The sequence below is a fragment of the Siniperca chuatsi genome, linkage group LG7 (genome assembly GCF_020085105.1).
Source record: "Siniperca chuatsi isolate FFG_IHB_CAS linkage group LG7, ASM2008510v1, whole genome shotgun sequence".
Lineage (NCBI taxonomy): Eukaryota > Metazoa > Chordata > Actinopteri > Centrarchiformes > Sinipercidae > Siniperca > Siniperca chuatsi.
Genome location: NC_058048.1, coordinates 10225851 through 10242541, shown reverse-complemented (window position 1 = coordinate 10242541; position 16691 = coordinate 10225851). Strand labels below are relative to the sequence as shown.

Genomic DNA, 16691 nt, shown 5'->3' with positions numbered 1-16691 from the left:
TGCACAAGATAAATAAAATTTTTATTTAAATATGAAACATTTTACTTAGTTAAAAAGCCATGTAGTCTCAGATTTACCTTTAATTCTCTAATTTGGTCACAAGTTCATTGAAAACATTAAGACTTATTACTCATCTTTTATGAGCATTTCATTCAAACCCTCAAGTCATCTAAAATATAAACCTAAAACATTAAGTCAGAAATGAAAATGACCAACTGGCAAGCATGCAGGAAAAGCCTTGGAGGGTGGTGTTGAATTTAGTAAGTAAGCAAAAGCTAATAATTTAAACATCATTAATATCCCCATAATACACCCATGTACACCCTGTACTATATATTTATCCAGAAGTGAAAACACACCATTTTTTTGCCATAGTCACTGAGGTTAAATAAGTTTCTTTTGCTGAACTTAACTCACTATTCACCTCAAAAAGATAATTTCAAACGTTGTCAAAAGCAATTAATTGAAGTGATCTATATTTCAGATCACACTTTTAATTTTAATGCTGAAAAATGAGGTTAATTAGCTTGCCAAAATCTTTTGAGATCTTTTAAAACTTGCACAATGAATTATATTAGTGTTGAAAGTAAAATGCCCTTTGACTTAATATTCTCCTCCACTGCTGGGAAAACTACACCTGTCTCATACTGAAAAACAGTTGACATGTTTAATGCCCACTTTAATTGGTTACTTTATTTGTAAGTGTTTTCCCGCCCTATTACCCAATGAATGTGATGATTCAAATGCAATAAAGTGCTCTAATTACATAAAAAAACTCCCATGAAGGATGGGAGAAAATAAAACTGAGAGGCAGAAAAAGTAGCTGCTTTGAACACTTGTAAGAAAGAAGGGTGGAACTGAAGCAGCTTCATGTAAACTTTAGCAATTTTACCTGATATTAAATGGCTGCACGATTTACTGCAAAGCTGAGAGGGTATACAATAAAAAAAAAAAAAAATTCTGGTCTTGCCAGCAAGAACAGCTCATAAAAATGCCATTATATATATTTTTTTAAACCTGCTAACACTGGGATAACTCCCCACTCTCCTACTCACCTCTCAGCTTGCCACCAGGGCATTCAGAAAAATATTAGGGCGGGATCATGTTTTTCAAATGATTTGTTATACCATTCTAGTGCAAAAGTATCATGGAGCGCAAGTGTGTGCACCTCCAAACCACAGCTCAGACCTGGAGGCTGCATATTACAAACAGTCCTTTGCTGTTTGCACTGAGCAGCTCCACTGGAGCAGATGGGAGATGAGTGTTTGAGGGAGAGAACATTATTCATTAATTTCCTCTGCCCACATGTCCCCAGCTAGTCTTGATATTTGAACCATTCACCTTACTGTGACAAACTTCTGCCACTTAATTATTTGGGGTGCCCCATCAGTAATACTACAGCTCTGTTTTTTAAGACTACTCTCACTAATGATAAGCAATGCATCAATTCAGTGACTCTCTTATATGGTAAAACCAACACACATTTTGGCTGTGTGATAGCTTTAATCATACACTTTCTCTTTAACCACTGGTCCAGTAAATAGTTTTCAAGAGGTCATAGAAATTAGGTTTTGGAGGCCTTAGTGGGAAATTATCTTTGGGTCAGAACTATCATTAGATATGACACCATCAGGAAAGCCATTTCTGTGAATCCTCCACCACATCTGCTCACATTAGTCCTCTTCATCTGCAGGATATGAGAAGACCATCAGAGCAGATGATTATGCTTGCAAAATGTCCCCCTACTGCTCCAAAAAAAGAGCCATCTTCTTTTAATCGAACCCATTGCTTTTTAATGGTAGGCAATAGAGATAAGAGGGGAGAAGGACATACTTGGGCAGTGCAGGCATGTGAGCAACCATCAGCTACCATCACAGAATGTCCTCATATCTTTCTTCGCTCTTAGAGGAGGTGAAGGCAGGAAGCGCACTCTCCTCCCACCATTAGCAAGCGGCACCTCCAGCAATCACGTTTTTCAAATCGGCCTGGTGCCGTACCCCAGTCGAATCAATGACATTTATCTGCTCTTTGAAAAAAGCCGATAATGGGATGAGGCAGCGCGAGGAGCGAGGGAAGGCGGGGGAGGTGTTAGTGCTCTAAAGTGCCTGGTGTCTTTATATCCTTTGTTTAAATGGAAATGGAACATGACAGTGTTGATTGCATGATTAGCCTTGAGGGTGAATGTCATTCAAGAGTCTACGGGGTCAGATGATCACGCCACCAGGCTGGTGTGAACAGTGGCTATTGTGTGCTATTGTATCAAAAGTGGGGACACGATCTGTCACTGAAAATCATACTTCGCCGTGGAAAGGTTCAGACAGCTTCCAGCACAGAAAGTGACATAGTAGATTTTATAACAGGTTGGGAAAATGAAGAGAGACAAATGCCACTGAAGGAGGAGATCAAAACACCAGAGAGACAGGTAAAGTCACTGATAGTTCCATGATCTCACCATCTGTTTGTCTGAGTTGATTAGTATACTGGGAAAAAAAGGCCAGCCATCTTTTTTGTAATCAAAACACAACCTGGATTTTCAAGGGATTTATTCTTTAAAAAAACAGTCTGGATGCTGAGACAAACGCCCACCAATGACTCAGGCAGTCACTCTGAAACATGTCATTGATGTTTACTGTAGCACTTTTCCATTAGTTGTTTACAGCAAAGCAAGACATGCAAAAATATAAAGTAGCAGGTGTTTTCATTCCCTCCCCACCTTGTCCCCAGCCGTTCTTCAAACCTGGTATGACACACACCTCTATGCTTACCTTGGAGTACATGGCCCCATTAAGGACCTCTCCGTTGCGGCTCCAGATGATTGAGGCTGCTGGCTTGGCGTTGTCAGCATGGCAAGTCAGATTGAGTGGGTCACCAGCCCTTAGGCTCACCACCGGCCCTCCACTGATGACTGGGTCCTCTGGTGGAACTATTGATACAGACACACAGAGAGAGAGGGCATTAGCCATGTAATAATGAATGGGTTGCATATTATTAGGAAACCAATATTGATTGTGTAATTCACATTCATTCTGGACTATTAGTTATGTATGTAGACATGTAGTTGAGTTATTATTCAATATGTGATGTGTTATTTTGTTGAATGTAGAATGGCATATTGACATGACTTCACTATTTTTGCTTTTACATGCAATTATCAGTCTGATAAATTATCTTTCCACAACACTGTGAAATGGAAGTCTGAACTACATAAGACAAAACTAACTACAAATGGTACCTGCAAGGATTTCACTGCATGACAATGACACCTAACCCTCATCACACAGTTAATTCCCATGTAATGAGAGTACTTACAATGCCAACAAGGGACAAAACTTTGGTTTATTGTATACAAATAATTTTTCTATCTATGATTACTCATTCAGCGAAGATAATGACTTCACAGTGAGAACTAGATTTATCCTGTGCTTGAACGAAAACTAGCAAACGATGGTGCGGTTTGAGGCATGAAAAGCTTTACAGTCAAAGCATGACTCTCTAAATAACAATCAACTCTGCCATCAGTCAAAACAGATGTGATTTCCCCACTATACATAAAAAACACACATAAATGTCATCATTAAATGTAATTCAGTCCATGTATAACCCCCCTCAGACACACAAATGTAAATTTGTTCCCCCTATTTCTCCCCCTCTCAGCTTTGACAAATACAACAGAGAGAAGAAAGCATCACAGCAGTGCTGTACAGTATGTGCCTGTAGATGGTACTGATCAAAGTCCTTTTCCTGTTTTACCCATGAGCCGATCTGTTTGTTTTTTTCTTTTTTCATAACTGAAACTGCAGTGAATTATTGATTGACCTGAGTGCTCATTACAATGCAGATCTGGGGCAAGATGAAATCAAAGGCTGCAGGCAGCTGCCATATTCCCCTGCAAAAGCCTCATGATTGGAGGAAAGGCTGTTATGGGCTAGATTTATGCTGTCAAACAGCACTGAGATGAATGAAAATAGAGAAAATGTAATTTGGGATGCTGTTTTGTACATTTAATGACAATAAGTATAAAAGGGCTCTTTTGTGGCAGACATAAATGAGAGTGTGGTGCCAGAAAAGTGTGCATATAGTACTATATGTTGCTCGCTCTTCAATTAAATTACTAACATAAAATTACGTTATTACTTTAACTCGGTTTTAGTTTTAAGTTGCTGTAAATGTGTTTTTAAAATGATCAAAGAATACCTCTAGTTTTATCTCCGACCTAGATAACTGAATTTACTTTAAAGTTATAATCCTTAAGATTTTCATTAAATCAAACCGTGTTTTGATACTATTTATGGTCGTAATTTTTTTCAGCAATAGCCATGTATTTACATTGTGTAATTACCTCTTTATATAATATTTTTATTGTTAGCCCTTCCCCCACTGGATAGAAATTACGTTCCTACTCACGAGGTATTCACATGAAATTATGCAGCACATAATTCAGTGTTACTGTTTTAAATTTTATATCAGCCTCTCTGCTTACTGTTCACTCTCCTAACGCTAACCGAACATTAAAAGGGTGGCTTTTATTGTGACGCAGTAACGGGAAATGCAATGTGTTTGTCACAGAGGGAAGCGCTAACTGCAATCGTTTATCAAAAATGTGTTTACAAAAAACGACATGGAGATTTGTTGCGTGGAAAACTACCTGTCCGTGGGCACCATGAAATCAGATCACGATTGCAATTATTTTTGACCGACTTCTCTATTAAAACAATGTGAGATTGTTTGGTTGCACAGTAAACAGATACACCAGTTATATTTCTGAAAAGTATACTGCTCAAGGGTGTTGCTTAATCAACCAGGACTGAAATCTTAAGAATTACAACTTTAAGATGTAGATTTTAGTCTATTGCAGAATTGGTCACGTATCCTTTTTAGTATCATTCAGAGCATGTGGAACAGCACTTTCAAACTGGTCATCCACAGTAACATTGTACTCCAGTTCTTTGGCACAAGCTCATCTTAGTCTTTAAATGCTGTGGTTGATTACTGTGTGGGGGTGGCATTTTGGTCTTTTGCTCATATGACTAATGCCTTTGCATAACAAAAAAAATATTGACTAAAAAACATGGAAAATGTTTGTCTAAATTATCAGGCATCATACCCATCAGTAGCACACATTTACAATGAGTAAGGATTAAATCAGACCAGTGTGGGAACAGTGAAGTCTGGACTCTGACTAGACCAGACCAATAATTCTGACCAGTTGGACCGGTATATCTACTAATTCAAAGACAATTCCCACTCACTAGTTCCTATTGTGTGTTTGAGTTTGAGATGCCGTGTTAATTCTGGCCGGCTCCCTTTCATGTGGTCTTCATTAATATGCAAAGGGTACGGAGAGGTAGAGGAATCTCAGGTCAGCACTAACAGATCAGACGACAGTGTGCTGATCTAGGCAAGTAAGAAATAATCTTTGTGAGAATGTGGTCACCTTCTGATCCTTTATCAGCAATTGGAAACAAGGTCAAGAAGATCACATTAGTTTATTCGTATGCTAAGAAAAGAGCTACTGCGTGGTATGCAAATGAGACAGGGAGCATGTGAAAAGCACTATGAGCCGGGACTCTCAAACAGCTCTCCCGTTTGTCATTAAAGAAAACGAACAAAATGCGAGGCTCAGTGTGACAGTTGATTGCAAAGATCCAGTGTTATTGGCTTGCTGTCAGTGCTCACTTGCACACATGACTGAAACATTAATTAAATGTCAAGCATATAAGGCAGCCATAAAATGGTTTTTATGGAGAGGAGAAGATTAGAGAGAAAAGTGTGACAGTATGTGACTGATAGGACTCAGACCTGAATTCTCACCGCACATGCAAGTGAGGTGATTTTCCTGCTATTATCATAGTTTGGGGTTTTTGTCCTGTTTCCTGTTTTATTTTGAAGTGTTCCTCCTTGTGTGTCTTGTGTGTTGCTTCCTGTCTTTGTTTGCTTTTCCCTCCTGTTTTGATTGTTTGCCCCGCCCTAATTATTTGCACCTGTGTCTCGTTGTCTCCCCTACCTAAGTGTATTTAGCCAGAGTTTTTCCTTTGTTCAGTATCAGTATGTCATTTGTACTTGCACTTTACACGTGGTTTCCCCATATGTTCAGGTTGGACTCTTCTGTTCCCTTTTACCTTGCATGGATTTTTGGATTTGTACCTTGCCTGCTCCTTGTTTGATTTGTTTGCCTGTCTTGGACTGCCTTCCCGATTTGGACCTCTGCCTACCTGACTTTCCGTGTAAGCCTTTCCTTATACATTACTAAACTGCCTCTGCTCTGCCTCAAAGTCTGCGTTTGGGGCCTATTCCCTTGTGTTTCCTGTTTCCCTGCGTGACACCCATACAACAGCTATTGCTTACAAGTGTTCAAAACTCTTTGAGAAAGAGTGATCAGAGGCTTTTTTCCCTCCTAAACACATGTTAACACATATCAGTGTCTCTAAATAGATGCTACAGGATAAGATAATGAACAAGGTTATACCCTCGCATCCCGTAAGTCACTGTGCCTCCCTTTGACCTTTAACCGTGTGTTTCCCAATAAGGGCTGTCAGAGCATACAGTGCAAGAGGAGTTCATGATTTTGTGCATAATGGAGCTACATGGGAGATAGGAGGTCACAGGCAGACCAAACAGAGCATTGCTACACTTTCAGGTCATGTCCCCCTGGAAGGCTGCCTGCCAGCAAGACACTGAGAGTAAATGGTGAGTAGACAGGAAGAAGAAGGACGTGGCTGGCTGCCTCCATCCTGCGCCCATACCTTTTTGTATCTTTCTGTCCTCCACTGTGTTTGAGGTCTTACTGTATGCAGAGGGTGGAGACAGTTTGTGACAGCCTGGACTGAATTTGTTTTCTGTGTAACTAGCACATGTGCAAGGCTCTCAGCTTGTGCTCCTTTGGCTTCTTTTTGAAATCACCACCACTTAAAGAGCATGGACAAAACCTCTCACCAAATCTACAGGCAGTTAACCTTAATTACACAATAGTCCAGTAAGAGAACATTTCTGTGCTCTTTTTCTTGGCAGGTGAAAGCCTTTATGTCTGCTGAAGAAATGGGAAGATTTGACCACATCCATTGAATACAAATGAAGGACTTGAGGAGGAAAAAATATTTTAAATAGATATTTAGCTCTTGCTCTTCATCTGAGATCTTAAACTGATCCTGCCTTATGACTGCCAGGTCTGACAGTTATACAGAGGCCAAGCCTTGAACTTGAATCAGCCATCATCATTACTGGGCTGTTTGCAAACTCGGCAGTCCCTAATGGTTCTAAATTAGCTCTTTACTGCAGCCATTCGATGGACTTGGCATAAGTAGTGTGGTCAGTGGTACAGATTGATCGCTCCTCTTTAATTAAAGGGCTGACTCACTGCAAACTCTGCTCAACTTGCTACTTTTTTCTTAGGGATAATAATGTAATCCCTTTCAACACTTTCACAAATTTGCATTCTCCTGTGCATGGATAGTCAAGAACGCTGTCAGGACAGACACTGACATTTGCACGTGTTTCAGTGATTAGAGGTTTTATGTAAATCAAAGATAACTAATAACAAATCAGTCACAAAGGAGTTTGTGCTTTTTTTTTTTGCTGTCTGTATTAATCAAAGATGTAAGGTGTGTGTGGTTTCAATAAAATTTTACTTTAAAATAGCCAGATACAAAAGATACAGCCAGTCCATTACTTTTATCATTAGAAAGAGTTTGTTAGGGTTACTTTGACCCATGGCTTCATTAGATCATACTGTAAATGTCATGGTGGGTTATAAGCTCCAATTTTTTTTTTTTTTTTTTGAGGGAGAAAGTAACATTACATTAACCTATCCCAAACCTATCCCAGGCCCTTAGATGGATACTTCCACTATTTTGTTTTAAGGCTGCTAAAATTTTATGGAGGTCCATCACCTCACCCAGTGTGAGATAAGACTGGATTTATTTATGTATATCTCCAAATCTACCAATGCTAGACTTATCTGACTATAAACCCCACCTTGGACACCTCAATCAAAAAGAAAAAAAAGACAAGTGATGTCAGAAAGCCTGGACCTCAGTGAGATCATTTACTTTTATTGCATAATCAAAGTTATCCATAAATGAGACCAAGGCATATTGATGTGTAATTAACTCAACAGTGCAAGGCAGTAAGTCTGTCACCTCTGAGGGTGGCCTGAATAAACCCTGGGGGTCATAAAGCTGCCTTTTTGTGCCTTGATACATAAGAATTCCCCAAACACAAAACATAAAACTTGAATTGAGGGGAAGCTGAAAACATGCGCTGGAGTTGGCTGAGAAGTCTTCTTCAGTCTGGTAACAAGTGATGTTGCTGATGGTGAACCTGCTGGGTTTTCCAGGCCAAACCAATATTGGGGGAACTTCTCCAAAGCAGCCAATGAAATCCTGCAAGCACCCCGGCTTTCCGGGAGGGTGAGCAAGGGAGAAAAAGCAATTTGGAGGCGAATGAATGAGGGAAGGCTCCTCGCAAGGAGGTTGGATGGTGTAGGGGAAGGGAGGTTGGCAATGTGTAGCTGCTGTAGTGCTGTGCTTCGGCAGACGTGTGCTGAACAGCAATGAGCTTCCTGACTTGCCTGTCTATTTCAGAAGAATGCTTGCACGGGCAGCCTGTCACCCCAGTGCGACAGCTTGCAGAGTTTGTGATTGATAGATAGATCAGGGAAAAAAAAGACAAAAAGGAGAGGAATACACAGCGCAGGTGGATACGAGACATGCGTGGCTCATTGGCCCAAATCACCGGCCCTCTTCAAGTGCTGTCATTGTACATCTGTTTGAAAGCCAGAAGATCCTCAGCCATGTGCGCACACATACACACAAAAGATGAGAGAAAAACTATGAATGAATGAAAAACAAAGTGAGAGAAATGCACAAAATCATTTTACTGTCACAAACAGGATGACAGATGGCAATCACAAGCAGCATGACAGACTGTACAAAATGTATACACAAAATAAAAAAGCAGCAGAGGACTGATTTGCAGGAAGGTAAAGAATAATAAACTGGGAGGGCAAATATGGAAGGAAGTAGTGGGGAAAAAGGGAAGTAGAGGAAGAAAGCGGATGGAAATGAATGCAATAGGGGACAAACAAAAGATGATTCAAAGGCTGGGGTATACGCAAACATAATTTTGGTAACATTTTAAGTGCAGTATAAAAACACTTCTTTCGGTAGTGTTGGAGTCATGATCTTCCAAATGAACAGTGCTAAATAAAATGGAGGGAAGGAAGGATGAAGATTAGATGAGGAGTGGGGAGATGCCAGAGCTGTCAGAGACGTGCAGAGCCTGCTCCTTCACAGCACAGCCATGTGCAGCCCCAGAAGCTGCTCTCCACAGATTGGGAGGGTGCTGACGTTGCTGCACACCACCCGGCTGTGTTGTATATAGCTATATGTGTGTGTGTGTGAGTTTGGGGGTGGGAGGCAGCGAATTTGGAATTCAGGTTCCATAATCACAGTTAAAAAAAAAAAAGTGCTTATTTCTAGGTTCTTGCAATTATTAGCCCCCATGGTTTTAGATTTTTTCCTCATGCCAATCATTAGTTTACTAACAACAACTACAGTTAGCTGAAGCAAACCTATTTACTATGAAGTGTGAAGTCAAATCAGCTCAGCACCTGTACACAGTTGGTACTGTTGTTTTGCAGAGCACAGATGTATTCGTGTCATTTCTCCTCCTTCTGTTGAAATGCTGAGAAAAAAAACCCCCAAAACATCCTACATACAGTCTGTCTATCATAACCATGCACCTGTTCACAGCCTCTCTGATATCATAGATGTAGTTATCGTTCCATCTTGTGTTTCAGACAAAATGGGAGAAAAGGCATTGTAACATAAACGTTAGTCATATTTCCTCCCAGAATGACTGCCGTTTGGACACCTTATCTCTCCCTATACTTAGACTGAGATGCTTGGCAAGACCTAAATTAACTTTTGTAAGTTAATTGGTTACTTACACTGGAGGCTCAAAAGCTTTTTTTATTTTTTACTTTACGTCTCCTTTTAAAGCACCACTCAGTAAGAGGGATATGGATGAGACCCATTTCTATTACTTTAAATGATGAAATATAAGCAAACAAAAACACATGTGCATCTAAATAAACACAGTACTGCACACAATTCATAGAGGTAAAAAAACAACTAACACCACTCCTTTAAACAGCAGGCTAATGTTAATGTTACTTCTAGCCCTGCTGAGCTGTCGCAGCACTCTACAGAGGCTACCCTGAAACTCTACTTATAAAAATACTGCAATACTGCAGACAGACAGAGAACAGAGGAAAAATCCTTTTTTTAAACTTTTTCCCAAGAAACAATAGCCAAATTGCACTCATTGTTATATATTTGTGAAACAACTCGCACACCCTCAGTGGAGAACAGGGCTAGCACCACTGACAAAATACACATTCATGGACTGTGTGGAACACTATCGGTGTCTTTTTCTCAGCCTGAAAACTTCTAATTCCTCAGTAGCTTTTTTGTTTTTACCCTGCCCTTAAAGTTCACCTCCATTACTAAAAGGTTGGCAGTGTGATCCTTGAGAAATAATGAATTCAGACTTATTCACAAAAATGGCTGATTCAGCTTTGGCAATTTGAAACAACAATAACAAAAGATACCCTTGGGCTTTTGTGTACATGAATATTGTTGCTAAAGCGCTGCTCCAAAACATTAACAGTGCAGGAAAAGAAAAACAAATATCTTGCACACAATGGCTCATTCAAATGGCATGCTATCACTTATGTTTATCAGAAGACCAGCGTCACACTGTGTTTATGAATGCCTCTCATTTTGAAAGATCTTGTAGAAGGTCTTTGAAGATTCATCCCCGGCAACAACTGTATGTACATTTCATTTAATATAATGGAATGAACCAGACATGGGTTCAAATGTAAAGCTAACAAAATAGCATGCTGTAAAGACATCTCATAGGAGCAATAAGAAAAAGAAAAAGAGAGAGAATTTATTACTTCACACTCTACTGCATGCATTAATAACTGTTATATATCTCTCTCTCTGTCTATCTATCTATCTATCTATCTATCTATCTATCTATCTATCTATCTATCTATCTATCTATCTATCTATATATATATATATATATATATATATATATATATATATATATATATATATATTAAAAAAACTTTGTCCTTCACCCTCCGCGGGTGGTCTCATCCTTCGAGCTCGTGTCCTCTACCAGAGGCCTGGGAGCTTGAGGGTTCTGCGCAGTATCTTTGCTGTTCCCAGTACTGCACTCTTCTGGATCGAGATGTCTGGTGTTCTTCCAGGGATCTGCTGTAGCCACTCCTCCAGTTTGGGGGTCACTGCCCCGAGTCCCCGAGTGCTCCGATGACCACGGGCACACACTGTTGCATATATATATATATATATATATATATATATATATATATATATATATATATATATATATATATATATACTGTATTTAATTAATATTACAGTTCCTGACAGCTATGTGTTTTTCTTTGTTTTCAGTGAGGTGAAATATTTTCTCCTAATGAAGTGTCAAGCTTTGTAACCCCTTTATTTGCTAACTTCTTATAGCATTTCCAACTTCTGCCTGATCTCAGTAGTACGGCCTGCAATATGACCTTCATGACCCTGCACAGGGCAAAGTTGGAACAGTGTTTGTCAAAATTGCATTTTAAAGTAAACCAAGCTGATCATCCTCGCTTGCCCTCGCTAGTTTGAAAGGAAACACTTTGTCACATCTTTTGCCGTCTTGTAATTAGCAAAGAATTAATAATGCCTATGCTTTTGGTATCAGGATAAAGTGACAAAAGTTAAAGGACTGTCAATGAGTTTACCTGAGAAAATACTAAAAAAACTATAGTGATAGCAGTTCAACTCTAATTAATGACTTGGGAATGAGTGCAATAGTGAGGAGTCACCTCAGCCACTTTATGAGTTATCTTTGGAGTAAATACCTGATTTGCAATTTTAAAACTTCAATTAACAGAGAGTTGGATGTACTCTGTATGTATGGATGTACAAAAGCGTTAAGTGTGTATCCTTTTAAAATGTTTAAATTAAGAGAATTCAATAATAAAATAAATCCATGCCTCTGCATTAACTGGGAATGATTCAGTGACACAAAGAGAGAGAAAGGATGATAGAGACAGAGAAACAAAAACATTTAAGATAGACTGATCTATTAAAATGTCAGCAATGACTCAATAAATGGCACCACATTTCATTATGACGTTATGACATGCTTCCGATTTTTAAAAAAACATCTGAACACCTTAAAGTAGGTTTTCAGCCAAAGACCTTTATCAAACAACGATGATCTCCCTTCCTTTTGTTCTAGTGGTCCCCAACCTAAAGTAGAAAGATTAGAGCAAAGGTCTGGACCAGTGCCAACTTGCTGCAAGGGATATAATTAGCCTCAGGGGTCTTTTTTGGACCTGAAACACTCTATTCTCTTCCTTCATGACTAATTCACAAGACCTTGATTCTCCTTTAGCATCTGAGGGTAAGCCTGCTAGCCATGCAAACGCCCAGATGGGTTAAGTTCACCATCCATTTTGTTCTTTTGATGAGGGAATTTCATTATTGTTTATAATTGTTGAAGTGTTCAGTGTTTTCCTCTTTAATTTAAAGCTAGGAACTTTTACATTTAAGTGAACGTCCATTACATTCAAGCCCATGCCAAACCAGTTCAGTCTTTACCCCCCAGGTAAATCTCTCTGTATATATTTTTAAATCTGGTGTCTGTAGCAACATTAGAGTGCACTGTCACACAGGTAATGATGTGTTTTACGCCAACCAGCAATGAGTGGTTTGGTTTTTATTTGATTTGGTTTGCCAGAGCACAAGCGGGGAACAACCTAGAGCCATGTAGAGAGCTCCACGATCCACCATTGCTGTAAAAAAAAAAAAAAAAAGGTCCATTGGAGAGAGTATTTATCATTGAGAATTGTTTGTTTATTTTGTACAGCTATGATTGCATAGTTTGTGTTAATATGCTTCGGCAACATTGTATTGTATGCAGTCATGCCAATAAAGCCACTGAATTGAAATTGAACGGAGATGACACAACTGTAGCGACGGAGTAGGCTACAGCAACTAGGAGTAACCTAAGAAGCGTCCAAAAAAAGTGTCTGATGCTCCAGATAAAAAAGAAACTTGGCGTTCAGAGGAAGGATTACAGACAAAAAAAGAAAGCAATCGACAGTGAGGACAAACGTGGATAACCATTGGTGTAGCTTTTCCTTGTTGGAGAGCGCTGAGAGAAGGAACTGAGAGCAGACACAGATGTCACCTTTCTGCTCTTGGACTGGTTGGTAAAATATTTGGAGTAGGCTATGTAGCTATTACATTTACTCTACCTAAATAATGGATTATTGTTTTGGAACTGTGGAAATTTCTGGGGCGAGCTCACTGTAGGCATACATCATAAACATGCGTCAACAGTGTTTGTGTAATTACTCTCACTGCCAGAAGGGGGAGACAAAAGTTCCACACTCCAGCTTTAATCACTCTTGTACTTGAAGTATTGGCTGAAATAAATGAAAGTAAAACAAAGGCGTTTGCTGCTTATTACACATTTTCTTGTATGTGGGCAGGTCAGGTGCTGCTACATCTTTGTCTCAACAGGAACTGTTTGGCTTTCAAGGATAAACTCAGCAAATAATTAAGAACAAAAGTAGAAAAATGGAAAACCCACAGTAGAGCATCTTTTCTTTGGCAGTGATGTAGGTCTTTCTCTATGTGTTAGTAAATATTTATGTTAAGTTACTTCCGAGCCTATCAAAGTCAAGAGGAGAGAAATTCCTCTGATATGGCACATGGAGGAGTTTGGGCTGATATTGAGTTATGAAAGAAGGAGGGGAGAATTTTAGATTTATTCTGCTGTCAGCTCAGAGAAGACAGGCGTGTGTGTGCACTGGTGGATGTGGGTGTGTGTGTGTGTGTAATCATATTGTGTATATGCCTATGTATTTGTGTGTGTGTGTGTGCATAGGTGTATGGGGCCGTAGCTGTCTTCCAAGTCGATAGACACACTCTGTCACCACTGGCAAGTAATTGACAGCTTGGAGTTTGCAGTGACACAGGCCTTGCATATATTTCCTCCATTACCTTGTGTGTATGTCAGCCTGGAGTTCTCCCTGGCAGTGCATTCAGGAGTCAGCTAGCTCGGCAGGGGATTAAACAAACACCTTCTATTCGGGCTTATGGGGGGGAATGATAAACCCTCTCACCCTCAATCAGCAGGTAATACAGGTAATACAGGCTTTCCCTTTCTTATTGCTGATTAGTTATTTAAATACAGTAGGGCCAACTACTGCACTTCCTGCTGCTGTATATTGCTTGCAGTCCAAAGTCAAGCAGTTGCAAGTAATTTGTTTCTTGTTTTAATTATTTTGTTTGTATGTGTATGTGTATATATATATATATATATATATATATATATATATATATATATATATATATATATATATATATATATATATATGATGATGGATTCATCATCCAGTGTGGAAAGGCTGGATAGCTCGATTTGATAGGCCACGGGACACTCACGGGGGAACAAGGGTTCGAATCCCCCTCGGGGCGCAATGAGCAATGACCCATCATCCAGTGTGGGTCCTTAGGCAAGACCCTTCACGCTGCTGCCTACCTCATGATGATGAGTGACGATGAAATGATTGACATGCCGGCTCAGACGTCGCCCGGCCAAACAAGGTCTGCGTCAGGTGTTGGGGAACCAGGGCATCGAGACGACAAATGGGCTACTGGAACAAGACGACAAATGGGCGAGATGCGATAACAAGGCTCTGTTGGAATGCTACTACTCCAGTAACCCTAGTCAGAGGGGTTACATGCACATGAGCTGGAGAAGGCCTGGAAGGTGAAGGCAACAGTGGTGCCCGTGGTCATCGGAGCACTCGGGGCAGTGACCCCCAAACTGGAGGAGTGGCTACAGCAGATCCCTGGAAGAACACCAGACATCTCGGTCCAGAAGAGCGCAGTACTGGGAACAGCAAAGATACTGCGCAGAACCCTCAAGCTCCCAGGCCTCTGGTAGAGGACCCGAGCTCGAAGGACGAGACCACCCGCGGGGGTTGAAGGACAAAGTTTTTTTTTTATAATTTTAATAGTCTGAGTAGTCAATGTACGGTTTGCCAAATCATGAAAGCACAGTGTCAAGGGGATTCAAACAAAAACCAATAATTATTTGAATCCGTTGTGTATGGCAGCTGTTCACACCTACATGGGGCTGTTTTCAAATGAATGGCAGTTTCATACGTATTCAAATTCTAAGGATTCTAAGAAGACGAGAGAAATTGCTATTAAATAGGGTATTTTAGTGGTAATATTTCCGAAGCCTAAAATCCCCTAAATTGAATGTAGTTTAATGGCTGAATTGATCAAACCATCCATTATTCATTGACAGTGACCTTGCTCACGTGTAAGGATACACATCTTGAATTGTCAGTGACTCTTCTTTCTCTCCTTGACACTGTGAAATGTCAAAGTTTCTGTGAAAGGCACTATGTCAGAGCAGCTAAACTTTGAAAGATTTGAACAAGTAGGGAAAGAAGGACAGTAGTAGAAGGTAGGCAAGTGCAGTCGCAACACACATTTTTAGCTTTCTGTAGAAGTATCCGTAATTATTCACTCATATCCATTTGCAGGGGGCTTGGCAGCCAGAGAAACGTTATGCCGCAATTTGTCTTTCCCTCTCTCTTTTTCTCCTGCTGCCTTCTCCCCTACAAATCGTTAGTTTCACTTTTCATTAGGCTGGATCAATAAGGCGGATCAGTCGCTCGTGGCGAGGATACTGCGTGGCAGACACCCCTCTCTCTCTACTCTTTTTTTCTCCTCATTCCGCCTCCCTTGTTCTCTTTTGCTCTGTCATTGACTCTAGCTATCTTTCCAGCAATCCTACGGTGAAGGAGGTTGGGAGAGGCAGCAGGAGACAGGAGGCAGCAGGAAGCTTGAAGGGCCCAAGAAAGAGACGTGAGCCAGCGATTGCACTATAGTACTACTCAATAAAGCAGAAATGGCAAGGCTGAATGATAACCCAATAAAGTTTAATTAAGAACCAGTAACCTCTCAAGCTTATAGTAATAATGAAAGTGGAGGCTGCATGCAGAGGAAGGAAATTAAAGTGGAAATGTAAGGGTCTGTAGAACCTTAGTCATATTGACAATGTCTGCCAAAAGGGAAACATTAGCAATGATTTAAGTCCTTTCTGATGGTTTTAATACAAAATATATCTTTTGTTCTAAGGATTCACTGCAGATATTTTATCATGTTTTGGGTAAGACTGCATGTGAATGCCTGTGTTTGTGTGTGTATTTATATTTATATTTTCTCTGTAATTGGAAAGTGAATAAGGACACATACTGTATACTTTCATTGTTGTGGAGCACCACTTTTGTTAGGGCCCCTTGAGCTCTGGTAGTACTTCTGTCCAGTGTTTAGGCTCAAGAGTGTAGCTTTGGGTTGAATATTTGGGATGATGCATGTGAGCTAAATTGTCCTGAGCTCCTTCAGAACACCTTGACGTTGATCTCAGTATTGTATCAGACAAAAGCAAAACACTGCTTATGCTGCATTTGTTCTAATGAAAGATCAGATATCACACACATAGCTTAGAGAACAATAAAGACATGTTTTGCAATGTTGATGTGATTCTGTCATTGTGACCGTTAAATCCTCAGAAGA

General features: G+C 40.0%; 1 protein-coding gene and 1 long non-coding RNA gene across 13 annotated transcripts in view; one reads left to right on the top strand and one right to left on the bottom strand.

Moving 5' to 3' along the window:
* The window catches only part of kirrel3b (kirre like nephrin family adhesion molecule 3b), a 162332-nt gene that overhangs the window by 43830 nt on the left and 101811 nt on the right, over positions 1-16691 (bottom strand). For 8 of the 12 annotated variants that reach the window (XM_044202829.1, XM_044202828.1, XM_044202821.1 and 5 more), the window contains one exon: positions 2754-2923. In XM_044202829.1, coding sequence (XP_044058764.1) covers positions 2754-2923 — 170 coding nt within the window. The remainder of the gene's footprint in view (positions 1-2753; positions 2924-16691) is intronic. The other 4 variants (XM_044202823.1, XM_044202833.1, XM_044202827.1 and 1 more) reach the window with 1 other exon arrangement.
* LOC122879108 lies at positions 6034-7955 on the top strand. Its single transcript, XR_006378635.1, has 3 exons — positions 6034-6224; positions 6528-6687; positions 7009-7955. It is a non-coding gene; the product is annotated as an uncharacterized LOC122879108 (long non-coding RNA).